A 26,701-nucleotide genomic window follows, 5' to 3' on the forward strand; every position below is an offset into this window, starting at 1 on the left:
CAATCAGAGCTTCCCATGTGTAGAGCTCTGTCCCTGAGGAGAGATGGCAGATGCCTTGGTCAACCTGGATTTAACATTAAGAACAGACCCTCACATCCTTCCCCGGGAGTATTCAAGCCTGTGCCCTTGCAGACACCCACATCTATAGAGCATACTGGCAGTTGGATTCTGAAGTGGCTTTTCTAGAAGTTCTGCATTTATCCAGAGCATAAATGGTCTAAGGACCTAACATATCCCCAGTCAGTTCTTGGCACTTCCCAGGGCAGCTCTAGTCAACTGAAACCCTAGGATTGCAGAGGCCCTCCTCAGAAAGGAGGTGGATGTAATGCAGCATTGCCCGGTTCTCTCCTCTGGTGCTTGGTCTGGCACTCAGCACCACCGAGTCAAAAGTAGGCTAGCTCGTGGCATCCCAGGAGGCTCCATCCCAACCTGGCAGGGGCCGGGAGGATTAGCTAGAGATTTCCTCTGGCCCCAACTATTTTGGGAGCCCCTGTGGGCTGAGGAAGGGACTGTTAATGACTGACTTAGAACCTGGCAGCTCTTCTGCAAGCAAACATTTCTGTCTGTATTATCACCTTATTATGAAGGCATCCCCTCCTTCCTGCCGAGTCTGTTCCCACTGATAGCGGGAGTGCTGGTCCCATCAGGAGCTAAGGTAGACGTTCCCAGCCAGGATGCCTGCAGACCGTTGGATGAACTGCAGTGGTAGCTGACAGATAATGAGAAATCCATCACACACACGCGCTTGCTCGCAGCTCTGGATCACATGCATTAAGCTATGAGTAATGTGATTACTTAAGTGGCATTTTATTTACACTTTTGCACAGAGCAGTGGCTGCTGCTTTTCCAAAGCAGCCATCACCCAGATTTGATTTCTTAAAAATCTCAGAGTCAGGATGGCAGCATCACAAATATACTAATCTGGAGGAAACTAGGGTCATTTTTTAAACACTGTTATCTGCTTAGAGCAGAGGATATACTGAAGTCGATTAAAAAATGCAGTTACCATTTTTTGGTGCATACTACATGCCGGGCATTTTGCACGTGTCTCAAATAATCCTCGCAGTAATCCTGGTAGAATAGGCACCATTGCCCTCATTTTACAGATGGGGAAACTGAAGCTCTCAAAGGTTGAATTGCTTGCCCAGAATCACTTAGGCAATGGCAGTGCAGACATCGAGAGAAGTTACCAGTTAAAAAAATGCCATAGGCTTTTATGTTTCAGATTGGGAAGCAGAACCATTGATTTCAGCTCCAAGCTGGGTTAAGAACTGAGTTTTGTGAAAAGACAGGTATGAGAAAGGGACGTATGTGGCTTTGATGGACAACACCAAAATAACCCATGCAGTATTGTTCCCAAACAATTCCAGCAGGCAGCCCTGACAAGGTGCCTCCGAGTCTAGCTGTGATTTGTGTGTCCCGCTGGTAAATCAGATTAGGTCTCTGAGCTTTGGATGCCTTATGAAATCGAGCCTCAATTTGGGTTTGTCACAGGAGCTGTCACCAACTCGTGGGTAAATGTGTGATTTCTCCTGTGAGCTCTGGGCCCTTCTCCTGCATGGTTCCAGCAGGGAGTGTGGGCTGTGCACTGGTGAGTGAGCTGAGGGTCACCCCCTACTTATTCTAGATTGTTCATTCCTTAATAGGGTAGCAGAAATGCCAGGACAAAAAGAATAAATGAATGGTGACTCTATATGCCAGCCTTGGAGCAGGCGAATATAATGGTTTGTGGTTCCATTCAGCTGCCTGGAGACGTTCCTAGTCATCGTCCTAGGTCTTGGCCCAAGAAGCTCTCCCTTCTTACTGCCCATGTCTGGGCTGTGAGGACATTTCTCAGTCTAAGCTCTTAGTCTACTTGCATCTTATAGTGCAGATTTTAGTGCTGTGTGAATTCCTGTAAAAATGATTTTACCTCTCTGGGTTAGCATTTCCCCAGGGTAAGGCTGTCTTCATTTTCCCTATCCCATAGGACTTTGAATGAATGAGTGAATGAATGAGTAAATGGATAAACGAATAGACAACACACAAATGCACAAAGTAATCCATGTTAATTTTTAAAAAACTGAAGAATAATAAAGTGGAAGTAGAAAGAAAACCCTCATATTTCCCCAACTGTTGATAACCATTGTTACCATTTTGATTTTTCTCTAAGCTTTTCCTGTAAGCTTTTCTCTAAGCTTTTTTTTCTTTTCTTCTTATACTTCTTGCACTCTTTAAAGATAGTTGAGATACACAGAAGGTGTGACCAAGCAACTGACTAAAAGAAAAAAATCAATTTTAATGAACAGGACCCAGCACAGCTCCAGTGTAGCCACATGGTCCTGGCTTCATGCATGTTGGTGGCGGTGGCTGCGGCTGCCCCTTCTTTCTTTGTAGGCCTCTCAGGAGGTGGGCTCTGGGCACTGAGAGGATGTGGTTATGGAGTGGATGAAGCTGTCCCGTTACTTCTTTGGTCCTCTTTATTGCTGCTTTTTTTTTTCCGTAAGGAAGACTGGCCCCGAGCTAACATCTGTTGCCAATCTTCCTCTTTTTGCTTGAGGAAGATTGTCCTTGAGCTAACATCCTTGCCAATCTTCATCTGTTTTGTGGGACACCGCCACAGCATGGCTTGATGAACGGTGTGTAGGTCCACGCCTGGGATCCAAACCTGTGAACCCCCAGGCCGCCAAAGTGGAGTGCGCGAACTTAACCCACTGTGCCACTGGGCCGGCCCCTCTTTATTGCTTCTTGGTTTTCTGTTTTCTTCCCATGTTTTTGTATGTGACCTTCCTCTAGGAGTCTTTAGTGCTCATGAGAGGGTAATTTGGCTAAAGAATTTGATCTTGGAAAATTTTTTCAAGAGATTCTCTCTCAGTAGCTCCGGGCATCATGTGAAAAAACCCGACTGGACTTTTCCCTTAATATTCATAAGTTATTCCCTAGGAAAGGTATTTTAAAGATCTAGGACATAATTGCTGTTTGTGTCCATATTAGGTCCTCACATTTGGAAGCAAACATAAAAATCAAAGCAAAAGCAGCTTATTGCTTTGATCCACCTTGGATTCTCCCAGTACATTCTAGTCCTTGCTGGTCTGTGAAAATTGCTCCTACTTTATTTACACAGAGCTTTCAGGCATATTTGATTTATTATTTCACATATTTGGAATCATTGAATTTTTGGACTGGAAGGGATTTGTGTTGTTATTAACATTCCCGTTATTCCCCCAAATAATAAATGAAAAGAAAGTGTAAAATAAAAGTGTTACATGGCTCTGCCGGCTGAGTGCTCCTCCACAAGAAGTAATTATGTCCTTATTGATGTGTATTTTCTTACCATAGAAATGGTCTCACCTGATAATTTTGCCCTGGAGGGTTCTTATTTTAAAAGATGGGTCCCAGGGAGCCCTGGTTGTTCATCTCCTCCCCCACCCCCGTCCCCTGCAAACAAAAGTGGGACCTTTCAAAGGCTCATTGAGAGCAAGAGGCCATTAATTGTTATCACTGACTGGGGGTTTGGAGGGAGTCCTCCAGGATCCTGGTTCCCAGAGCAGTGTCACGTGGCATGGCCTTTGTTCTTAGGGAGCTCACTGCGAAAGGGAAAGATGTTTAATTATTTAATAAAGGGAAGGTGTAGCAAGCTGGCAATGTCTCTTCAGGAGGGAGGGTGGGGTGGGCACACAGACTAGCTGGTTCCAGTTGTGGTTCATAATGCCCACACATGTCCTTAACAGGTGGCATGGGGACTCTTGCTGATGAGGGTGGAAGGGTCACTGTGTGAGCTGGCCCTTGTCCCTGGGGAGGCATGCCATGGATCAATGTGGCTTCTTCAGACAGTGTCATTGCTCAGCCTTCCAGCTAGAGTGGACAGATTGTCATGATGCCAGTAACCAGCCACAGCAGCTACAGAGCTTCCTAGTCCCAGAGCAAAGGGCAGACTGAGCGGTGTGGTGATGAGGGGGTGGGAAGATGGAGGGCAAAGCTGGCAGGTGGCTTCTGTTGTTTCTTGTCTGTGGCTGCACATGGGCTCAGGCTTCATCGCCTTTTGGCTGAGCTGAGAGATGTTGCCATAAAGACTCCTGCTCCTGCTCATTGCACATGCTGCCTCCTCTGCCAGCGGTGCCCTGTCCCACCCTGTGCATGTTCCTTGCCTGGAAAACCCCTTGTCCATCCAGACCCAGCTTGAGTGCCCCTTCCTCAGTAGAGGCTGCCCTGGTTCTCTGGAATAGATGGTGCCTTCCTCCGCTGAGTTCCCGTGGCTCTTTTTTTTTACAATGACATTACCAGGTAATATTATGCTTCATCTATTTACATTTCTGGTTCCCTCTCCCCTAGCCAGACTGTGGGCTTCCTGAGGGTAAGGGCCGAGTGTTACCCATATCTGTTTTCTAGCACAAGGGCAGACATACAGCAAACGCTCCAGAAGTGATTATTGTGCATATGCGGAATGAACTTCTCCACTGTTGTCCTTGGTTTCCATTGGGCTCCCTCTAGTCTGTCCCACACCCAGTGAGCCCAGCATGCTTCAGGAAATACCAGTTTGATGGCATCAACTTCCAACTAGGCCCTCCAGTGGCTCCTCAATGCCTGTAGATTAGGTCTGGATGTCTCATCAGGCATCTTCCTTTCCAGCTTCAACCTCACTCTGTCTCTGGGTGCCCCAGGCCCTAAATGAGCATGGCCAGATTGCAGAAATCCCCCTGGAGGGGAGCAGTACAGCCAGATGTTCATGGAGTGGACTTGTACATGGCTCCTCTGGTAGTGGGGGCTGAACTACTATTGGGGGACTCACATTACTCTTGGGATGAGGACAGTTTTCTTGTTGCTTCTTGGGACTCTCCATCTTGTCGCATGACAAAAATTCATCATCTACCTGTCCGAAGGACCAGGTGAGCGAGTTCCCAAGTGTGGAGCCTGACTGAAGTGCTTTGTGGTCATCTCTCTAAGTCTCCTGAGTCAACCAGGCATCTTTCTGGCAGTGCTGGGGGTGAGAGACTGTGTTACATCCATAACTGAGTTGCATACATGCTTGCTGGGTGAGAGGAAAGGTAGCTTGTCTCTGTGATCCTGTTTATCAGACCCAGCAGCCTTCGGGAGTGTGGGTCCAGTCAGTCTCAGGGGATTGTTCTACTCTCATGGATCCCTGGCTACAGCAATGGCTGTACCACAGAGAGGGAAGGCCTACCCTTCTCCATGGAAGCCTTGCTGGTAATTGTAGCTCAGGAGTGTAGCCTGCTCTGATTAACCTCCTACCATGGGGTAAATGTCACTTCAGAAATTGCAAATTTCAAGTAAGCACTCTCAGATCCCGACTGTGACACCATTGGCTGGAGGTGAACAAAAGACCTTGACCAGATTCATCTGGGGCTTTGATGAGGAGCATCTGCTATGCAAGTGGTCCAGGGCCAGAACCACAGGATGCAGGCAGGGTGGCTGCTAGAACACTTGTGGGGACACAGGAAGCGGGTCTTTACTGCTACCCTTCCCAGATGTTCCTTCCAAGAGAAGAGGCTGAATGGCAGGGCTGGGAGGAACTGTAGCAGGCCTAGCTGTGCAGCTAATGAAAATTTCATGGGAAGTCTGTGGCTGTAGGTTCCCAGAGAGCTGGCTGGTGCCAAAGCCACCACTCTAACATGCCATGCCTTGATGTCGGTGTTGGATGCTTCACTTTGAACTGGGACTCAGAGAGTGCTGGTGGCAGACAGGTGTGAGTGCTCAGTACAGACCGCACAAAGGCAGAGGACTCCTGAGGCTGCTATCATCAGGGCTGATGGCCATAGTTCTGAAGCCCAGGGAGCCATCTGGGGTAGGGGTAGATCAGGAAGTCAGGGTATCCTGCCTGCTTTCCTGGAGCCAGGTGCATGACAGATGGACTTACTGTCCAGTATCACAGAGACCTTGTGAAGCAGGTGTTTCCAGCCCCCATTTCACACTAAGGGTCATGGCAGCAGTATAGAGGGCTGTTGGGAGGCCTCTGGTCTGTGTATTCATCTCCCATCCCTTGGTATCTCCTGCCGGCATCTTCACAGGGCAGCCCCACCATGTCCTCTCTCCAGGGTCTCCAGTCTTCCCATACCTCACTGCTCCTCCCTTTATATGGTGCTGCTGAGGTAGTGGTGTGTGGGGGTTAGAGCATGATCTTTGGAATCAGGCAAAACTGAGTTCAAATCCCCGTCCTACTTCTCACTAGCTGTGTGAACTTGTGTAGTAATTTCATTTCTCCAAGCTTCAGTTTCCCCAACTATATCAGAGGGATGTTGATTATGCCTGTCTCAGAGGGTTATTGTAAGGGTTCAGTGAAATAAAACACAGTCAGGACTTAGCACAATGCCTGGCACATTTTGACCATTCAAATACGGTCACTGCTATTATTACTATAAGATTAATACTAATGTTACTGTTACTTTGAGTTTTTGATTTGGTTTCAACTTTTTGATTTGAACTTCAACTTGATGCAAGTCCTGAATCTGGCATCAGATATCAGCTCATCTGTGGTGAGCCAAGTCATGAGGTCTGCCTGTTCCTCAGGGTGAGTCAGGGTATTAGCAGAGGTGCGGCGAGGATGTCGGGAAGAGGTTCACCTGTCCGCCTCCAGCAGAGTTTGGTCGATCCCTCCAAGACCTTCCAACGTCATCCCCGCTGGTCGCAGGTTCCAGTGACTGCCCCGCTTGAAGTCACCCTAAGAGAGTTGCCCATTTCACTCTCCTCAGAAACCTCCAGGTCACAGAACTTGCAGTTTTGAGTCAAAGGGGAATTAATTGGGAGGTTGCAGCCCAAGATACTGGCATAAAAACAGCACAGCTTGGATCATTCTCTTTATTCATTCAGTAGGTGCTTATTGAGTACCTGTTGCAAAACAGGCACTGTGCTGGGCCCTGGAGGTTTGGGGGTGAAGACACCCTGCCCCTGGCCTCGGCGACTGCCTTCTCTGTAGTTGAGTTGCAGGAGAGTAGCCAGCTGCTGCAGTGTGGGCGGGTCAGTGCTCTGTTGGGGGCAGCATGGGGGTGCTTCAGACAACACAGCAGACATGCCTCAGTTGTGGAGGGCTTGGGGACAGGGAGGGCTGCCCACGAGAAGCACTGTCTAAATTGGGATTTTGTGCAGTAGTAAATGTTAATCAAGAAGGGCGAGGAAGGGTGTTTCAGGCAGAGAAAGGGCAGCGTGTGCAGAGTTTCAGAGGTCAAAGAGAGCATGGGCTATTGGAGGGCTGAGAAGTCGTTCATTTACTGCTAGAATGGAGCATGTGAGCTGGGATGTGGCTGCAGGGAGACTGGAAGGCTCAGCAGGGGCCGTACCTTGCCGGGTCCTGTAAACTGCTACGGAGCTTGGCCTTGGGAACAACTCGAGTATTTTCAGCAGGGTGGTGATGTGACCAGAACGTCTCCTCGGAAGGTCACTGTAGGAGCAGTGTGGAGAAGAGCCCGGGCAGGGCTGGAGGGAGGCAGAGGCTGGTTAGGGCGTGTGGCAGTGAGCGGAGGGGAAGCTGTGGAGGACTAAACTGAGGGAGAGGCTGTGTGGATGCAGAGGAGCAGGAGACGGGAGAGACCCAGGAGTGAGAACAGAGAGGGCCTGGTCGTTGCCTGAATGGCTGAGGAAAGGAGAAGGGAGGAGTCCAGCCTGGGACCTGGGTTCTTTCCTGGGCAGCTGGGTGGACTGAGCTGGGGATGCCTCAAGGGGCAGACCTGAGAGTGGAAGATGGAGACAACTCTGGAGAGCTCCGGAAGCTGGGGGAGAAGGCCTCTGATGGGCTGCGCCTGGTTTGCTATTTGTACTACTACTTGCTATTTGTGGAGCCTTTCCCCGGTCACCTCTCAGTCACTATGATTGAGTTAGTGTGTGGCTTCCTTTAGCCAATGGGGGCTACACATTAAGAATCATCTGGTCAGCTTTAAAAATTTCCGTTGTGGAGGCCACAACCCAGACCACTGAATCAGCCTCTCCAGAGTGAGGCATCTGCATTTCGAAAGCTCCACGGTGACCCCAGTGGTCAGCCAATGATGAGAACCACTGCTTTCCCCAATCCCTGCAGTCAGCACCTCCCACAAAAGATGGGTGGTGAGGAAGGGGTGAGGTGATGTTAATAGCTGGTGTCTTATATTCTAAAAGGTAGCATCTGGATGTTTATGGAGGCCTGCTAGCATAGGAGATGACAGGAGTGGCATTCTCAGAAAGATGGTGGGACCTAATTAATTTGGTGATTCTTGGACGGGGCTGGGCCTCGGGCCAGTATAATTTGCATTATCTGTGAAGGAAGGGTTTACATGCTACAGGATGGCAAGAGCCTTATTTGGTGTGCCAGTGAGATGGACCCTTTCAGGGTTGCTCCATCTGTTTTCTATGTGTAAAATAATGATTATGCAGAAATTTTGCCCATTCATAGCAGGCCCAGTTACCTTATCAGGATATGGATAATTGTAATTGAAACTTATATTTATATGATGTGTAATACCTAACAATGGTTCAAAACACCTCACTGGATGCACAAAACAGATCTATGGTATAAGTATTATCCTTTTTTAATAGTGTCACTAAACCTTAGTGAGGGCCGGACCTTTAAACAGAAACATCCTGCAACTCAAGTTTCCACATTTCATTGAATTTTTTTTTCTAAGCCAATCTTCATATATAAGACTAATAAAATTGCATGCATTTAAAATATTTCACAATTATTTTTCCCAGGTACAATTGGTCTCCCTTCACTTGGGCCTACTTGGTAAGATTGAAATGCATAAGAAGTCACATCATTGAAATTTTAAACATATTATTTCTACAAAGCCTGTTTCTCTCAATGTTCTTGGGGCATCTCAGTACTATAAACCTCTGGAGAAGGACACAAAAGTGCACATCTTTTATTTATGGAGTAATTCTATGTGCCTGATAATAAACCAGGTACTTTGCCCCATTATCATGAATCATTGTGACTCATCCTTCAAGGTAGGTGCAGTGGTCTTATTTTACAGATGCAAGTCAAGGAAGCTGAGTGGATTGTGCAAGGCCACACAGCTGGTGCGTGCTAGAGGCAGAATTTGAACCCATATCTGCTTCAAAGCCTATGCTGCTTGTGGTGTCTCCTCTGCCTTTGACTCCATAGTACTGGCTTCTTTTCTCTTTCCTGGATATTCAGAAGGCTGTTCCTGGTTAGCTCAGGAATTTTGATAATTTTGCTAATGAAGTTAAGGGTATGGATGGCTTTGAGTCTGGGGAGCTGACCCTTGTCTTGATCAGCTTACACATGGAGCATTGTATACCCATTCTTATTCCCAGAAGAAAAAGCCACATGCAGAGCATATTTTGAGAAGGAACCTCAGACTCAGTTTTGCTCTTTAAGAGCAAGTCAGCAGATCACTTCCTCCCTGCCCACCTTGTATGGACAGAAAGAATGTCCTGAGGAAGGGGGAGCTCTTTGTGGTGGTTGTGATCCTTTAATCGGCTGGAGGGGCCATGACAATCCTGTTTGTTCTACATATTTCCTAAGACCACAAATCCATGTCTTTCTCAGGTTTTAGAGCCCTTCGAGCTATTTTGGAGCTGCAAGGCGAAAGAATTTCTTTGCAGAAATGTAGAAGATCTGTTACTCTTGGTCTCTGATGTCATCTTGGGATTTTTATTGAATTTCACCCTATGGACCAATGTCACAGGAAATTGTTCATTTGAAATTCTCACAGAAAGTAATCGTGACTATTTGGACTTAATCATGATTTTGCTAGCTGTTTTACAGTAATGACAGGTCACTAGAGCGCATTCAGATTTCTCCCTGCTTCAGTCGTTCACCTGATAACCAGATGTTCTTCCCCATGAACTTAGTTTATGATGGGACCTTTTCAAGGGAATGATGGTCAGTGACTTAAAGGGAAATATCTGCCTATGATCTTTCTAATGTTATGATAATTTGAACATTTGATGCAATTATCGAAAATGTTTACATTCCTTCCTATTGTTTGATGTGATTCTTTTATTTTTTCTCATTTATAATGCTTTCGTACTCAGGAGGTTGAGGTAGGTTTTTGACTTTTCAACTGTATGTAGACACAGCATTGAAATAGTTGGCAAATAATGTAAATTTCATTGTAAATCCTAAATCTCAGTGGTAAATATTTGTTTTAGTTCAGTGAACCAGCACCGCACACATTTATTTCATTGGTATATCCAGGGGATGCAATTTATCAAATGCATGTAAACAGTCCATTTGCTGCTTTATCTTTTCTCATTAGTTACAGTACAAGTATGATTGTCAGTTATTATCTGTGTTTTGCTGGTGGGTTATTTGTTGAAAGAGAAGAGCAACTGACATCGTTATTTTCTAAATCATTTTGTCTAAGGCCTGCAGGACTTGATACCAAATGTCAGACCAATTTATGAAAGAATCACTCTATTCAGGAAGAAAGTGATTTAGAGTGTGTATAAAAATACACCCACCTGTTCTTACACACACACCAGTAACAGTTATGGGAACTTCACAGGAATACAGAGATGGGAAAGCTGGCACAGCCTACTTACATTTTAAACAATTTGGCCAGAACTCATTGTGTGCTGTTGAGTGATGCCTAGGGGAATATGCAGGTGAGTAAGACCCATCCCAGCTCAGAAGTAGGGCCAGGTGTGTGCGGGTGGTATTTTCACATGGAAATATATTAATTCACACAACTCCCAGTCCCTGCTGTATAGAGTTCTCATGAGTAGGGTCTGTGGAGGGAAGGCTGGGTGGGCCTCAAGTCGCTGCCCAAGCCGGGCCACTTGGTTGAGGATGTCATTCAGAAGGACTCTCATTGGGTGGAGCTCTTCACCAGAGGTGGGCAGGACAGGCCTGACTGAGAGGAGTCTGACAGCACATTGCTTGCCCAGAGAGATGACTGGAAACAGCTCGGAGATGAGGTGGTTGTATGGGAAGGTAGCTCCTTTCCCAATAAATGGAATGTTTTGTACTTCCCAACAGCTTGATCAGTAGGGATTTCCATTGCACACCAATTAAAATTATAGCCAGGTGTCACATTATACAGGTGATGCACTTATATAACATCATCTGGAAATCTCACTTTTCCAGTGACTTCTGTTATCATATTAGAGAAACTCTTCCCACCTGCCAGCCAGCCCGCCTTACTATTCTCCCCACAAAATTAACTGAACTAGTTTGCCCTGAATCCTTTTGAGATCAGTTTGCCTATAGTCCCTTAATTGATCTCTTTGTAAGGATTTTGGGTTTGGTAAGGTAGGATCTACCTCTACCAGGATCCATAAACCAGGCTTCAGTCCACCTGACCTTGCAGGGCAGTACTTCTCCCTTTTGTATTTATCTACAGTGGATGCAGATTACCCCAAAGAGGCTATCTCCCCTTGCTTCACCTTACTTTCATCTGTACCTGTTCTCCATTGCTCACTCCCAGTCGAGACAAATGTAGCTGCCATTTATTTTCTAGGCTGGTAATTTGTATTATCTCAGATAATCTTCAGATGAAACTACACGTTTCAAACAACTTAGATAAAATATGTATGAAGGAGAAATGATCTGTTTTATGTGAGCTAAATGTATTTGATCTGTAGTGTCTGAAGCTGTAGGTGGATAAATTACATCATCATCTTCAAAAGTGGGAGTAAAGGAGTTGGGCTTCAAAAACGGTTTCCATTTGGTTCTGCCACCTCATCTCTTCCTCAGAGTCTGTTTTGACATTCTTTGGAGCTGAAATAAGCACCTCTCAAAAGGCAAATTCCTGGGTATATTTGAGCTAAATTGCATCAGTCATTTTGGGACTGTGGGACAGTGGAAGAAAAATTCAGGTTCCCATTCAAAATGGGCTGGAATCATAGACTTTCCAGTTGGTTATGATCTTCCATGATGCAAAGACTTAATCAGTCAAATTGTAGTAGGAATATTTTTGCATGATTTCATGTTAGGGAGACTTAAAGATTTCATTGGAAGATGTATTATCGAGCAGAATGTTCTTTGGCATATATGTGTATATATGTACATATATATTTTATTAACATTATATATTGATAAATATTATATCTTTACTAATATCTATTATATATAACATGTGTTAGATATATGTTTTAAACAGAATTCCTTTCCCATGAATTCTTATCAAAACAGAACATCTCTAAAGTAGTTGAAAACTCAGAGTTAAATTCCTTTGCATCCACCGGGTGCCAATAGTTTCACAGGATCCAGTCCTATGTTAGCAGGATATTTAATTAGTGAGATAAATGGAGAAATATGGTTTTATCAGTATTGATCAGCTGTGGAGGATTAAAAAAATAGCAATAAGAGCCGTGATCATACCTAGTCTCTGATTCTTCCTCTACCACCAGCACCACTCCCTTCTTCCTCATCCTAATCATGTGTCACGATTTGTCACTTTCTTACTTTATGCTGACTTTTCATGCTTTCTTACTATGACTTTATGCTACCCTGGGATATTTCATGATTTTGGACATAAGTCAGTATGATCAAGTTTGAGACTCTGTTTAAATTTATAGTTTCTTCCAGATTTTAACAGTCCTTAAAGAGTTGGATTATTTTCACTTAGAAGTGCTACAGTGAAATGAAACCAGCCTTTCCTTGTGTGGTTAGAATTTAGAAGACTGTTCTCTTCCCTGTCCAGTAGAGGCCTGACATCATTATCCCATGCAACGGAGCCCATGAAATATACATGTGTAGTAACACTGCCATCCTTCATTCTTCAACTTGTATAACGCACTAATAGGAGTTATTGAATTTAATAAATGACTATATTTAGATATGCATCTTTCTATTTAGGTTTATGTTTAAAAAATTAACCGTTGATGGGGTCCTTGTAAATCATTTTTAAGAGCTTCATCACTAGATGATAAAATTACCGGTTAAGAGGCCAACTCAGGCAGATATACCTCTCCTGGCAAGTCTGATCTAACACATCCAATATGCCTTTCACCACTGTCTGAATTTTAACAGGCCACAACTCCATTGGGCCAGAAAGAAGATCAGAGTGAGGGCTCTTATAGTCCTGCACTTCTCTGGTATCTGCACCGGACTCTGGGGTCCATGCAGCAGAACACACTTGGATACAGTGCAGCATTTGGGTGGTATTGGGGGCAGGTACACTACCTCCCATGGTGGGAACTGTAACTGTTAAAAAACTGATAGAACTGTCCACAGCACAGAAAGTTGTGGGTCTGTTCTGGGGTAACATAAAATATACTTTCTATTTTTTATTTAGATAGAAAATAAGAAAGGGAAACCTGTGCTGGTGCCCCTGGGTCTTAGGCCCTGGAGAAATGACCAGCCCTGATATTGATAGTGTTGGTTCAGGGCCACAGACAGCTGCCTTTATGTCCTCTGAGCATCCTGATTGTTCAGTGGGACTCAGGGATGAGCACGTTCTCAGGAGGTGAAGCTCTAGAAGAGGCCTTCTTTCTCTTTGGCTTTTTCCACATGGGTTTGGATGCTACCTCTCCGGACATTCTTCCAGAGGCAAAGTGGATTGATCCATACAGCCCAGCTGCTTGGACTTGCCATGTGTGCAGGCCAGTCAGACCTGGCTCGTACAGTGTGAAAGGGTGATCCGTGGGCTCCCACATCTCATACTCGGACCTTGCTGCAGCAGTGCCCGCTAAGAAGCCCCCTCCCCTGTGATCATGGACCATCCCCCAAATGGGCTCTGGTGCCTGGAGAGCTTGGTCATGATCTTGGCCCCTGATATGGGGTTTCTCTCTCAACTGTAGCTAAAGCAGTTACACCCAAGGTTTTATCAGCTCCTGGCTCATTGGTTTTGGCTTTGCAACCCACTTTCCTAAGGCAGGGCAAAAGCAGTCAGATACAGGGAATCATTTTCCTTCTCTGCTTGGCCTTGCTGGGCAAGAGACTATTTGAAGGTCTCATTTTGCATAATGAGTTTTGACTCAGGTGTGCTTTCACATTTTGGCAGCAATTAGGCAGTGTTATTACATTGGCAATGGGTTTTAAATATTCTAATGCAGATATCTGCTTTTAGATGCTTTATATTTAAAACTATGATTTTCCCCCAGAAATATGTAAAAATGGCAATTATAGTTAACCCGGAAAAGTGACAAAGTCCAGAAGAATACTTCACATTCCATCCAAGTTATAAAGTGTATTGAAATCACGAAGGAATATTCAATTCTTGAGACTTGCTCAACCCTTACTTTGACATCAAAGAGAATGTGACATGTGAAATTAAAGCAAAGGAACTTGTCTTTGGCTCCAGTCCTTCCCTGTCAGACACACATCCTAAGCTTCCAAGGACTACCATGTATTAGAACAGCATGTTCAAGTAGAAAATATTTCACAAGATTTCACATTGCCATTGGACATGACGCTGTCCTTTGTATGTGCAGAGGGTATTGTTGAACCACAGCTGAAAGGATGGACGTTTCGTTATTTTTTCTCCAGTGGCGAGGATGGGTTTGTCCTGGGTTGTCTCTTCTCTTGCCCTTGTGAACAGCAGGCTGTGTTGGTAACATGCTTGTGTCTAGGGCTAAGAGTACATTGGCCATCCAACTGAGAAATTGGGCGCTAAATTTCCCACCTACCACCCAGCCCCAACTTAGAATCATTTAACACTGGCTGCCGAGTTTCAAACCACTTAGTTTGGATTAGGATTGTATTTAAAATAATAAATGGAGAGAGATGTGGCAGAGGGATTCTTTTAAACTTTCTTTGTGATATTTCATGGTGTAGACGTTGGAGACTTCCTAACTAGATGGGTGAGAAGGTCAGTTATGCCGTAAAATTAAAGCCAGAACCAAGTGGGCCAGTTCTTGGAGTTAAAAATAGTTTAATGCTGAATCTCCAGGATCCAGAGGAAATTGTTCATGTTTATTCATGCTCTGGAAAATGGAATCACTGCCCAAGAACCAATATGTTCTGATTTTACTCTAAATCTGGTTTCCTAAAACCTATTTAAGGGCTTAGGTGAACTCAACAAGGATCTAATAAAGCCAGGTAATTGAACAACACAGAGGCAAATAAAATTTACAGGAGATCTCGTCACAGATCAACTGCAGCAAGAGACAGCATGGACAATAATTTAAACTAATTGTGAACTGTGATGTAAATTAACTTCTCTGGAAGAGAAATTGAGGCTTCATTTCAGACAGCTTTCTGAAACTGTATGCAGCATACAGGGTACCTGCCAAAAACACATACAGCAAATAATTTGGGTTTATTCTGGAGGAAATTAACTGAAAAGGGGCACATGTCCTAAAAATGGTGTGGGGATGTTGTACATGGGTGAAGCCTTTTCAACCTTGCAAACTGTGTAGTTTAGCTGACAGAGTAGGTGTGCCCAGGAACAGTGAGGTGGATGAATGCTGAGGGGGAGGATAGAGAGAGTGGACAGTGGCTGTTTGGTAGGAAAATATTATTGGAAGTGGGGAAGAGGTTAATGTAACTATGAAGAAGTGAGTGACCTAGACCCTTGCAATTTCAAGTCAATCAAGTGTCTAGCCTCGGAGCATAAATTGATGCTAGCTACATGTAAGAAAGACACGGTTATGAATCGGCCAGATTGGCCAGCCTTTGTTTTATCTTTACACATCCAGGACAAATGGTATTAAGCTAAATGTATGCCTGTGGTTAATGCTAATATTTGAATAGCCCCCTGCTTTTAGGTTTTGTGAGCGTTGGAAAACTGGAACTGTGCACCACAAGTTACACGTCTCCATGTCAAAGAAACGTTGACAGTTGAATTATCAGCTGTTGCAAACAGAGGCTTCATCATAAGTGACAGCAACAAGGCATCACCTGTGGTATAATTGATAGCAAATACACCTTGCACTTAGACGGTGTCTTGGTTTATCTGTCAAACCAGGAAGAGCAGTGCTGTTTTCATATTAGGCTGAAATGTTTTTACTATTTCCAGTGTTTAATACAGTTTGAAAGACAAGAATTTGAAAAGTAAATTGATATTTTTGATTGCACGTTAATGCCTGTTTGGGGATTCCCGATTTCTAAGCCATTAGTGTTTTCCTTTGTGTTTTGGGAGGTGGGATAAAGGCAGGTTTTTATGCAGTTATGTGAGAAGCTTCCTGAAATCTGACCTTCATTTTCTATTTTTTCCTTATATAGGATGATTATTTCAGAAACTGGAATCCCAACAAGCCCTTTGACCAAGGTAAAGTTTGCAATATTTCTTGCTGTATATTCCATGGGAAATGAAGTCTTATTTTTCCTTCCTTGCGTGCTGAGTTACTGTTCCCACAAAGGCCAGCTAGCTGTCTTATTTTATTGACTGTAGGGACTGAATTGACTGGGGTGATAGAAATTGTTTTATCAAATTGGTTGTTTGTCTAAGATTATGTCTAAGACAGATTAAAAAAAATTTTATTGAATTGACCAGTACAATCATTAATTTTTTTTTTTTTTTTTTTTTAAACGCAAAGCAAAACAAAAAAACAAAGTAAAATGGTTATCAGACTAACCTGGTGAATTGTGGGCCTGAATCCAGTGATTTCATTCATGGAACAGACTGTGCCTGGAGATGCTGCCCAATTCATGTGAGCCATAAAAATGAAACTTTCTTTCTAGAAACGGGTTAATCTGAGGAGGCTTTCGAGGGCACTGATATTTCATTTGTTAAATGACTTCTTCATGGTTTCTAAACAGAAGCTTGTTTCAGAGTTAGCTCACTGACTGCTTGGGTTCAAGCCTGGTCCTCAGAGGGCTCTTTCCACTCACACCAGTAGGCATAAAGCGAGTCTCCTGATGGCCAGTGTAAATCACCACTAGTGTCCTCCTGTGAGTTATTTAAGACACAGTGAGGACCTGCCGTGAATCACACCCCTGTTCCTATTGTTCCATGTATGGCTGCTGCTGGCTCAGATCCTGATGCTGAAAGTGATGGTAGATTGTACTTCTAGTACATATATGCAATTAACGCTGCAACTCAGAGGAAAAATATTGCCTACCAGGTCTCAAAGGTTCATACTTCTGCGAATGATCTTCACTTCTGTAGCTGAAGTATTTGATGTGATCATGATGGTCAGTTTGACTCAAGGAAATTAAGGAAGGCATTGACATGTAGCGTGGTAGAAGGTGCCCCTTTATGCCCTCTCTTTTGTCACTTTGATGGCTCCCTCTCTTTCTGGACTCTGGTTTTCTTATATGCAACATTGGTATTAAAATTTCCATGTATGCATTTAGCTTATGCCTTCAAGTAGTACACATTTCATTCATATATGCATTCATTCATTCTCAAACATTTCTTGAGCATCCACTGTGCACAAGCACCAAGCCACGTACTGGGGAAAAATCGGAAAAAGCTGTGGTGCCAGCCAGAGGAGCTCAGAGTACTGAGAGAGATGACTCAGTCAACAGCTGCAGTGGGATGTGTTAATGGCTGTGGTGCAGGTGTGTACAGGGGAGCATTGAGTCTGTAGATGGGGGACTCAGTGTGTGTGCATGTGTGTGGGGGGTCGGGTGCCAGGACAGGCTTTCCTTGGGAGGATCTGTCTAGGCTATACATATCTCAGCAGCCTCCCAGGGCCTCACTCCTTTAGCGATGACTGAGTCATCATCATAAATCACATTAAAGCATATGAAGGGATTAGTAATTTAGTTTTAAAATTTTCCATCAGAAACGGTCAAAATTTCTAAAAATTTCTTTTGAAAGGATATAACTTCACTTCTGAAGAACACTCAGATATGGAGCAACACCTTCTGTGTGCCTGATGAAGGAGCCCTACTGCAAACATGCTCCCGGGCTTTTGCTCACAGAGGTGCCTCAACTGGTGGTGCTAGTGAACTGAGTTTTTCTAGCCCAGAATCAGAAATAGGTTCTTGTCCTATAAGGATCAAATGTTGCCTAAATAACTGCCAAATTTACTCTTCCCCAAGGCTTGCAAACAAATGCTAAAACTCTACCAAGGGAAGACATTTTTATTTTCACTAACACATGTTGGAAAAGGTAATACATGAAGTGGGTATCATTTGCCACTTGGGGATATAAATGATAGCTTCCCTTGACATGGGGCTTAATGTGGCAACTTTGAGCACCAAAAAGAACATGGTATTTAAATCTGCTTAACCAAAAAGTCCAAACAGATTTTTCTCTCCTAGGAATGTTGGCAGCTATATCCAGCAGAGTCCTTCCTCTGCTCCCTTTCTGGCTCTGCAGGCATGAAAACTGGATCTGCTTAAATAAATCCTCCCAGAGAAGCTCAGGACTTTATGGGGTATAATTGAGGACCTCAGCTGAGAAGCCCCACTTTGTACCACAGGTGTAGCTGCTGTTGGCTATTTATATACAGAGCCACCGGGAGAGCAGGCAGAGCTGAGAATAGCCTTCACTTAAAATATCAGCCCCAGCAGATGTCATCAATTGCGTTGTGTGCCGCTCAATAAAGATGGGAGGTTACTATATCAGCACTGACACCACTTGGTGAAATATAAACCACAGGCATGGAAGATGTAGAGCAGTTCATCTTCCAGAACATAGGAGAATTGCTGAACTCCAGTGGAAGTTGTCAGCTACAGAGAGAAGTCATTTCCCGTCCTAAGCTGAAAAAGAATCAAACATGGTTAAGGTGGTTTTGTGGTTGGGAAAACTTTCAGTTTGTAGAAATGGAACTTGTTGAAAAGCATTTCAGAGTTTCACGTGACAAAGATGGGCTGGGATGGAGGTAGGTGCGGAGTGGGCTTGAAATCTAAGGGGAGAAGAGGGGAAGGAAGGCCGTACATGGAGAATTCTGGTAGAGTGTAGCCAGAAAGGTGGATTTGAGGCAGGTTGTGAAGGACATTCCGTACCAATCTATGAAGTTTGCACTTCATTCTCATGGCAATGGGGAGCCATAGAAAGTTTTTGAGCAGAGGAGTGATATGATGAGGGCAGTATTTTAGAGGACTTAAGTTTGGTGACTCAGCGGCTGTGATTAGGAACCCAAGACATACCTGCTAAATGATGTCCCTCCAATAGGACTCGGGGGTAACTTCTTCATTGCATCATTCATAGTCTTGGATCCCTGGGATTTGGCTCCCACAGGTGGTCAGAGTTACCATTCAGCTCTGTAGCTTGATCTCTGAAATGCCCATGTGGCTCCTGATTGCCTTCAGTGTTGGTGTGAATAGTTAGGAGACTCATAGTATTCAAGAAATAGTTACTTGTAATTGCTCTCCTTGCATAGGGATATTTACTGAACTTTGAACAACAGGGCTTCATAGAGCGAGCACTTATCATCATGTAATTGACTCCAAGGCAGTTAGAAGAAAAGTGCCTCACCTGGCAGTCTCCTTCTACGAGCCTGAAAATGCCTTTATCTTGTTATCTGTAAGCAAATCACTAATGCTTCTGTGCAGTATAATAGCCATCAACTTCAGGCTTTTCTAAGAAGAATTCATTCTGAGATTTGGGTAAAGTAGTATATTCTTTTTGATTGTAATGCTTTAATGCCAAATCTCCCTTCAGAATTGAAGGGAACAATTATAAACTCAGGTGAGAAATTTCCTTTGTGAAGTCCACAAAGGAAGACGCCCCACAGAGAGAGTTGGGCAGGCTGCGCAGTTTGAGAGGGCGACGGGCAGATGCTAGTGGCTCGCTGTCTTGTGTGGGCGGGAGGAGAGGAGGCCCTTGGGTGGATCTCTGTGCGTGGCTGGCTGAGGCTGCAGGGCTCCGGAGTGGTTTCAGAGTGCTGGGCGGAACTGCCGCTTTGCCCTTTAGGCACCTTCCCTCAACTGGCCCCTGGCATACCTGGGAGCACAGAGTGGATGTTGAGCAGACATGAGGTTAATGCTTCTGAAAGTGGCATCTGGTCCAGCAAGATGCTTCCCCAAGATCAGTTCCTGGTCAAATAACTTAGGGACACACATATATTCCATTGTTCATCTCTTGGAGATTCACAATGCTCATTAGCAACTTAAAAGGTCTGAGAAGTTTTTTAGTAAAGAAGCCCATTTAACCTACCATTTTCCAAATTTGCCTTTGACTACATGTTTTTATTTGATTTTTTCACTCCACGCCCATCAGGTACCCAGAGCAAGTGTGTTCTGTGGGATACACTTTGGTAAGTGCAGTGTGGGGTCTTGGGGTTTGGAGTCAGATTTTCCAAGTTTAGAACTGGAATCTGCCTGTTACTAGCTGTGTGATTCTGGGCAAGTTGCTGAACTTCTCTGATTCTAAGGCTTTCCATTTGCAAATGGCCACAGTAAAAGCACTGAGAGGATTAAATGAGTGAATATGTCTGGCATATAGTAAGTGCTCAATAAGTGTTGTGTTAGTAAGTAATCAATCTTTTTCACTCTCTCCTCTTCCTATGTAGCTGCTACTCCCTGTGGCTTCCCTCCCTTCCCACTCAGACTTTCTTTCTGTCTTTGTTTATTCCCTTCTTCAGAGCTGTGATGCTCTGAAGCTCTCGGGGCTAAATTGGATGTGGTCTCTCTTACACGAGGTGGGTCATTGCAGTGGTGCACCCCAGATCCTCATTATGGCGGCTGAAGAAGTTCAGGTTCTCAATGTGTTTGTTCATCCATTCATTCCTTAAACAGTTACCAAATGCTTGACGTTTAAACCCACTGTGCTGGGTAATAGCGACCACAGTAAGGAAAGCCTCTCTGTGGGACACTCCCCGTGATCCATCCTGGTGATGGATCATAAGCCATCCACCCAAGGTCTTACACAGACAGAGAGAGTGTGTAAGTACCAGGGGTGATGGGGGCAGGAGCAAGAGTAAGTACTGGTGGGGGAGGGGAAGCGAGGGGGGTGGTCCGGGAAACTGGGAAATCTAGAAGACATCAAGTGTTCCTACAAGTGACATAGGTCAATTTTAGTTGAGGTGACATTTTTTGCTAGAACTTAGCCTCACTTGGTCTGTGCTGTGTGTGGATCAGCGCACCACCAAACTTTGCTGATAGCGATCACCCTCATGCCATAATAAAGGTACTGTCCCACAGATTCTCTTTTCCCTTGGAGTGGGATGCTGATGAGGAAGGTTTTCCAAAGGGCCTGGAGGAGAAAGAAAGGGATAATTTATTGAACCACAATACTGTGGTAAAAAAAAAAAAAAGAAAGGTATTGCTTTGGGAATTCACAGAATAGGGGATGAACAAGAAACAAAGTGAATTCTAACAAGTTGTTTCATAGCTTCTGAACCAGTCCTTTTTGTAAAAGAAAATTGAAGCTTATTCACAATGCTTTTGCTGAATAAAAGAGTTTTTGGTTCATTGTGGGGTTGGAAAGGTAATTTATGTATATAACCAACATATCACTTTAATATAAAATTCTGATCGCCTGAAATGTCCTAAAGTGATGCATAAATACAAATTACTTTGGGTCTGTACTGTAGCCATGGTCCACTCGGGAAGGAACCCATTGATGGATCTGGGTATGATTCTCCACCTGTTGAGACAAACTGTTTCAGGAGAAATAGCTGAAGGGGGATTTATCACGGAATATTTTTGAGACAAGTGGGTTCCTTTAGTGTGGAATAACTGAATGTTTTAGGTAAAGGGTCTAGCCGTTGGTTTTGAGGATAATGTTTTCCTTCTGGAATGAATACTAAGCGTTCTTCCAGAGTAGCCTGGCTGTGACTAAATCTCAGACGATGCTGGTGATCTTCAGAGCAGAATATGAACTTGTAGAAATTGATCTCCAGATAAAAATAAAGCTCAGAAAGTCAGGGGCTCCTTTCACTCACGCTGTTCACTTGAAAAGCAGAAAAGAAGGAAAACCTTGCCCTTTGACTTCCAATCCATTATACCAGGATCCTGACAAGCTCAAATCCTCACCAAAGCTCTGAACTGTTTTGAGGTGAAAATTCTTAAACTCAAAAGGAGAGAGTTCTTCCCATGTTCCAGCTGTGTTTCTGGAACCAGAGCCCCAAGGATTATTTGCAGCATCTGTGTTTTGTTGAAGTTTTATAGGGCCCCTAGGGGGAGGCAAGATTGCTTATTTCTCAAATTGTTCTTTAGAAGGGGATTTTTTTTCCTCTAGATTAATCTGAAATTTTACATGATAGGCTTAATAGATATCTTAAGTCCCCATAGCTTTCCTCTTGATGTGGAATTTAACCTCACCCCAAAAAGAGCCTCTGATTTGCATTCGTATGGCCTTGAATATTTTTCAGTGTTTAAGAGTCTGTTCACCTTATCTGGTCCTTTGAGCTGCTGATTTTCAGAGGCGGCTGGCCTGGTTTGCAGGAAGCATCTTAATTTTCTTCTGGTTCCCTCATGTTTGGTCTGGCAGGTTTCTGTCTTTTCTACATAATTTAAGGACTCTGCTTACCCCCCAGCACCAATTCTTCTTATTCCTGTTAACCCATTCCCTGCCCCGGACATTCACACCCACTCCAGCCACGTTACCCTCTCTCCTCACTGCCGTCTCTTCTTCTATTTCTTGATTATAACAATAAATAGTTACTATTTTTAAAATTTTTAGAGTATTGATTTTTAAATGTTCCAAGTCAATTCTGTCAGGGAAGAAACAGAAAACTATTAATTTAAATATTGGTGTGCTCCTGCTTTTACTCAGCCTCTCCACTTTGAAGTTAGATCAAGTTAAAAGTTTTATCTTTCATCTCTGGGTGCCTTTGCCTGTTTCCTTATTTTAAAGAAATAAAACATCAGATATAAGATTAAAATCCCGTGGTGCCCCTCCCTTCTTGGTTCTTTTTGCATTTTCTTTTCCCTAAAGGTGACCATATCATTAACATTAGTTTCTGTCCATGTTCTTACACTTTTTGTCATCTGTGCGTGTCTACAAACACTGTTACATCATATGTTGTGCGATAGAAACTTTTTTCTTCTGTCCAATTTATTTCACTGAAAATTGTTTTTTGAGGGCTTTTGTTTTGATGGTTGTAGCTCTAGATATTTCCTTTATATTGTAACTATTATAGCTAACATGTTGTAACTATTGTAACATATTATACTAACATGCTATAATTTATCCACGTATTCCTCCATTGACAGACATTTGTGTTGTCTCATTGGTTTTGCTGTTGTGGCTGCTTTTTCATAGCATTCCTAACACACGCTGATTCTTGCATAAAGCCACGTGACCTGGAGAGTGTGCTATCCTAGGAGGGGCGCACAGGGGGGTCATGACTCTGCCACTGTTAAAATGTGCAACTTCAGGCAAGTCACATGGCCTTTCTTGACTTCAGTTTGCCCAACTCTGAATAAAAGGGGTAGACTAGATGGTTCCTGAGGTCCTTTCCATCTATGATAGCTAAGCTATCATGCTTCCAGGCAGCAAAGAGTCTGTGTATGTTTTCCTCGTAAAGGAAGGAAGAATGAAAAATTTGAAGCCTGATGCTCTTATTTCAAAGGTTACGGTTTAACCAATGAGGTATGAATATAACTTCAATAAAGCCAATAGAATTAAATGAGCCTTTTAACCATCAAGAATGGGGAGGGAGGCTCAGAATAAAAAGCAAAAAAGGCCAAAGTAGCAGGTACTTTCTCTTTTCACAGAATCCTGCGGGCACTACAAGGTGAAGAGGAAAGAGCAGGGTTTAAAGGGCTTAAGTTCAAATCTTGGCTCTCCCATGAACTCGCTGCACGCATTTGAGTAATTTGATCTATCTAGCCTTCATGTTCTCATCTGTAAAGTGGGGCTAATGGTACCGGTATTAAAGGGCGTTCGTGAAGACTGAGTGAGACCATGTTGGCAAAGGACCGGGAGTTGGTGTGTGTCACGTGCTCAGTAAAGCTCAGCTTCTTCCCAGCTCGGCTCTGTCAGGAATGGGGTGCCAACATTTTCTCATCAGGTGCCGATGGCTGTGTCACTGTCATGTTCCGGCTTCCCCCTGGCTTCTTGAGGAGCTTCCAGCGCCCTGTGCCTCCAGAACCAAGAAGCAAAAGCTGTTCTGGGTTGCATTCCACCCTTGGGATGGCATAGTAGGGAATCATGAAAGGTAGTAAACTTCGCCTCTCAGTGATGGGGCACAGCGGCTTTCCATCACTGCATTTAAGAGCTTCTTTCAGCACGAACAAATCCATTTTAAAGACACGTTTACTACCTTTCCCCAAACTCATGAAATGTAGTGTTAGTTTTATAAAAAGGAAAAAAGAAAAAAGCTTTCCTGCTATTCCACCTGTTAGAACAACAGCTCCTGAATTAATTATGTTGTGTTTGTTGAGTCCTAATGAAACAGCCTTGGTCTGGGGAAATTCTCAATAGGGAAAAAAATGTCAGCTGAATTTTAAAATCAATCAATAATGCTGTTTAAATTTTCATGATTTGGGGCTGTAGAGTGGATTAGAGCATTTTCACAACAGGGAGACGGCCGCTTGGAGAAAGTCAGCCGGAATCACCTACGGCCCCATAGCTCTTATGCCTGAGATAGGGAGTGTTCTGTTGTTAAGGTCTTCAGTTGCATTATTAGCAGTTCATTGCTGGAGGCCCATCAAGTGTTCATACTGCCCCAGTGATGTGTATGATGAGAGGCAATGGGGTATATTGGAAAGGCCCTGGGCTTCGCAGTCTCAAAGATTTGGTTCGATTCTCAGCTCTTCCCTTTAGTAGCTATGTGTACCTAGGCAAGTGCTTAACTTCTCTAAGCCTCAATTTCCTTATCTGTAAAATAGAAGCTGACATTTATTACACTTCTGATATGAAGGGTCTGTAAAACTCCTCATGTAGAGCCTGATTCAATCTGATTATAATGATCCTGATAAAGGCAATGAGCGTTTAGTAAAAGACAGAGGACAAATGTGTTGTTCTGAATTCTCAGATTTGGGAGAATCATAGAGATTTTTGATATGTCCACTTAGCCTGCCCAGTGTGTGAGCTAATTGAACAGTGAATTGTTCAGTCAAGTACTTACTGATCACCCAGTAGGTGCTGAGTTGGTTACATGCAGGTACTAAGTAGAGGAATGTGACAGAGGTATTCCTCAGGGCACTTGTCGTCTGTGTAGCCGAGAGAGAGAGACACGTGAAGTAAAATAACCCAGAGGGTGTGTCTGAGGCGCCCTGATAGCACCTTGCGCACTGGGGGCTCAGGCAAGGGGATAGTCAGCCCTTCCTGGGTGAGAGTCAGGAAGAAGAGCCCAGAGGAAGAGAGGAGGAATGAATATCTGGAGGTGAGCTGGAGGGGCAGCATCTGATGGGAAGAAATGTTTCCCCGTAGCTGAGCATTCAATTGCTACAGAAATGATGTTTGATAGGCTGCTGCTTTTAAAAATACGTTTATAAAGAGATATGAGGAAAATGTAAGTCATTACTTTTAGCAGGCTGTTTCACTCTTGAGCCATTAGTCTCTCGAGGTCATTCTGATGGGCACCTTGACATACCCCTGGAGCAGGGATCACAAACAGGGAGGCGGGCCTGGTGCAGGAACATAGGGAGGGGTGGGGTCTGTGACAAGTCAGCACCTGCTCCACCTCCAGAGAGTGACCGTGACCCAGCTCTAGCTGAGGGTGTCACGGGGGCCTGGGGTCCCAGCAGCACCAGGACTTCTGATTTCTCAAGAGGAACAGGAAATGAAGATGTTGTTGTATGTGTGTGAAACCTTCTAATTCTTTAGTGTTGGCAAATAAATCAATTATTTAAAAACAAAACAAAACTATGAGAGGGTAAATGTGTCTTTGGACCACTTGTCTGTGGTTCTCTCCTAGCAGGAAGCTGGGGCCTCATGTAGACCTTGTCTTTTGCCTGAGCTGTGAGTCCTTTGGGTCCCTCTGATCTGGAGCAGCAGGGGTGCCCGAGGGTGGATGCTGTGCCCAGCGGAGCCTGGGACACACTGCCCGAGTGGGCGTCATCTGTGCCCAGGCTGTGCTTCGACACCGTGAGGCCTGAAGCCACGTGGAATGAGCACAGGAGCCCGAATGCGAACCGAGCCCCAGGCAGAGTGCTGGGTTATTACTGCTGTTTCTCTGTGGCCTCCTGTGCCACCTTCAAATGGATTGTTTTAATGTTGAGAAGAGAGAAACACACCCCCTGCCGTCATCCTTGTGCACAAGCACACTCTCACACTCACAAAACTCACACCAAGTAAGGTGTGGTACGGATTTGGAAGCATACACCACTTCCCAAGGAGCAAAAGCAGAGCCCATTTGATCCCGCGGCCGCTGAGTTTCGTGCTCTGTAGGTTTGGGCAGGGCCGTGGGCACTGGCAGCCTGGCCTGCAGGGGCCGTCGGCAGATGGGTGCCGTGTACAGCAGTGGGCCCTGCGCTGCTCCTGCTCTTTGGCCAAAAGATAATGGTAGAAAGGGACAGAGAAGATGGGAAATGTCAGAGGCACTCGCTGCCAAGGGGAGGAGACCCCAGTTGGATGCACGATTGTCCTTCTGAGCCCACTGGAGCTAACGTCACGTTCTAGCCCTGGGTTGGCCCAAGAGTTTATGCCACCCTCGAGCCCTTGCCACACTCCACGCCAGCCCCTCCTTCCCTCAAACTCCAAGGCGAGGAGATTGATGCATGCGTTTTTCTCGCTACATTCACTTCAGGTCCACGAAGGCTCAGTTTCCCACAGGAACTCATTTGAAATGTCGCTCAACTGTCCTCAGATCTGTAACCAAATGTGTGATAGCCTGACATTTATGTTTTTTTTAAAAATTATTTTCTCTGTCCCATTCTCTAAAAGGTAAGTTTCAGGAATATATAAGTATCAGGTGATAAAATGAATAGATGACAACATTTGGATATAAGGAAAAAATAGAAGTAAATTAAATAAAGCTGTAGTAAGTGTAGCACTCAAAACGCATGCACAATAAAATTCTGTGCACTTCTAGAGCTGCCCCTAGGGCTTCCTAACAACTGGAGTAAGGAAGGAAACACACAACCGTCTGTGCCTGT

General features: G+C 44.4%; 1 protein-coding gene across 1 annotated transcript in view; it reads left to right on the plus strand.

The window, feature by feature from the left end:
- SPOCK1 (SPARC (osteonectin), cwcv and kazal like domains proteoglycan 1) overlaps positions 1 to 26,701 on the plus strand; it is a 486,635-nt gene that overhangs the window by 205,693 nt on the left and 254,241 nt on the right. Inside the window, exon 3 of the mRNA XM_014795815.2 lies at positions 16,040 to 16,085. Within this exon, the coding sequence (XP_014651301.2) occupies positions 16,040 to 16,085 (46 nt within the window). The remainder of the gene's footprint in view (positions 1 to 16,039; positions 16,086 to 26,701) is intronic.

The sequence above is a fragment of the Ceratotherium simum genome, chromosome 4, assembly GCF_057802395.1.
Source record: "Ceratotherium simum simum isolate JZ-2026a chromosome 4, ASM5780239v1, whole genome shotgun sequence".
Classification (NCBI taxonomy): Eukaryota; Metazoa; Chordata; class Mammalia; order Perissodactyla; family Rhinocerotidae; genus Ceratotherium; species Ceratotherium simum.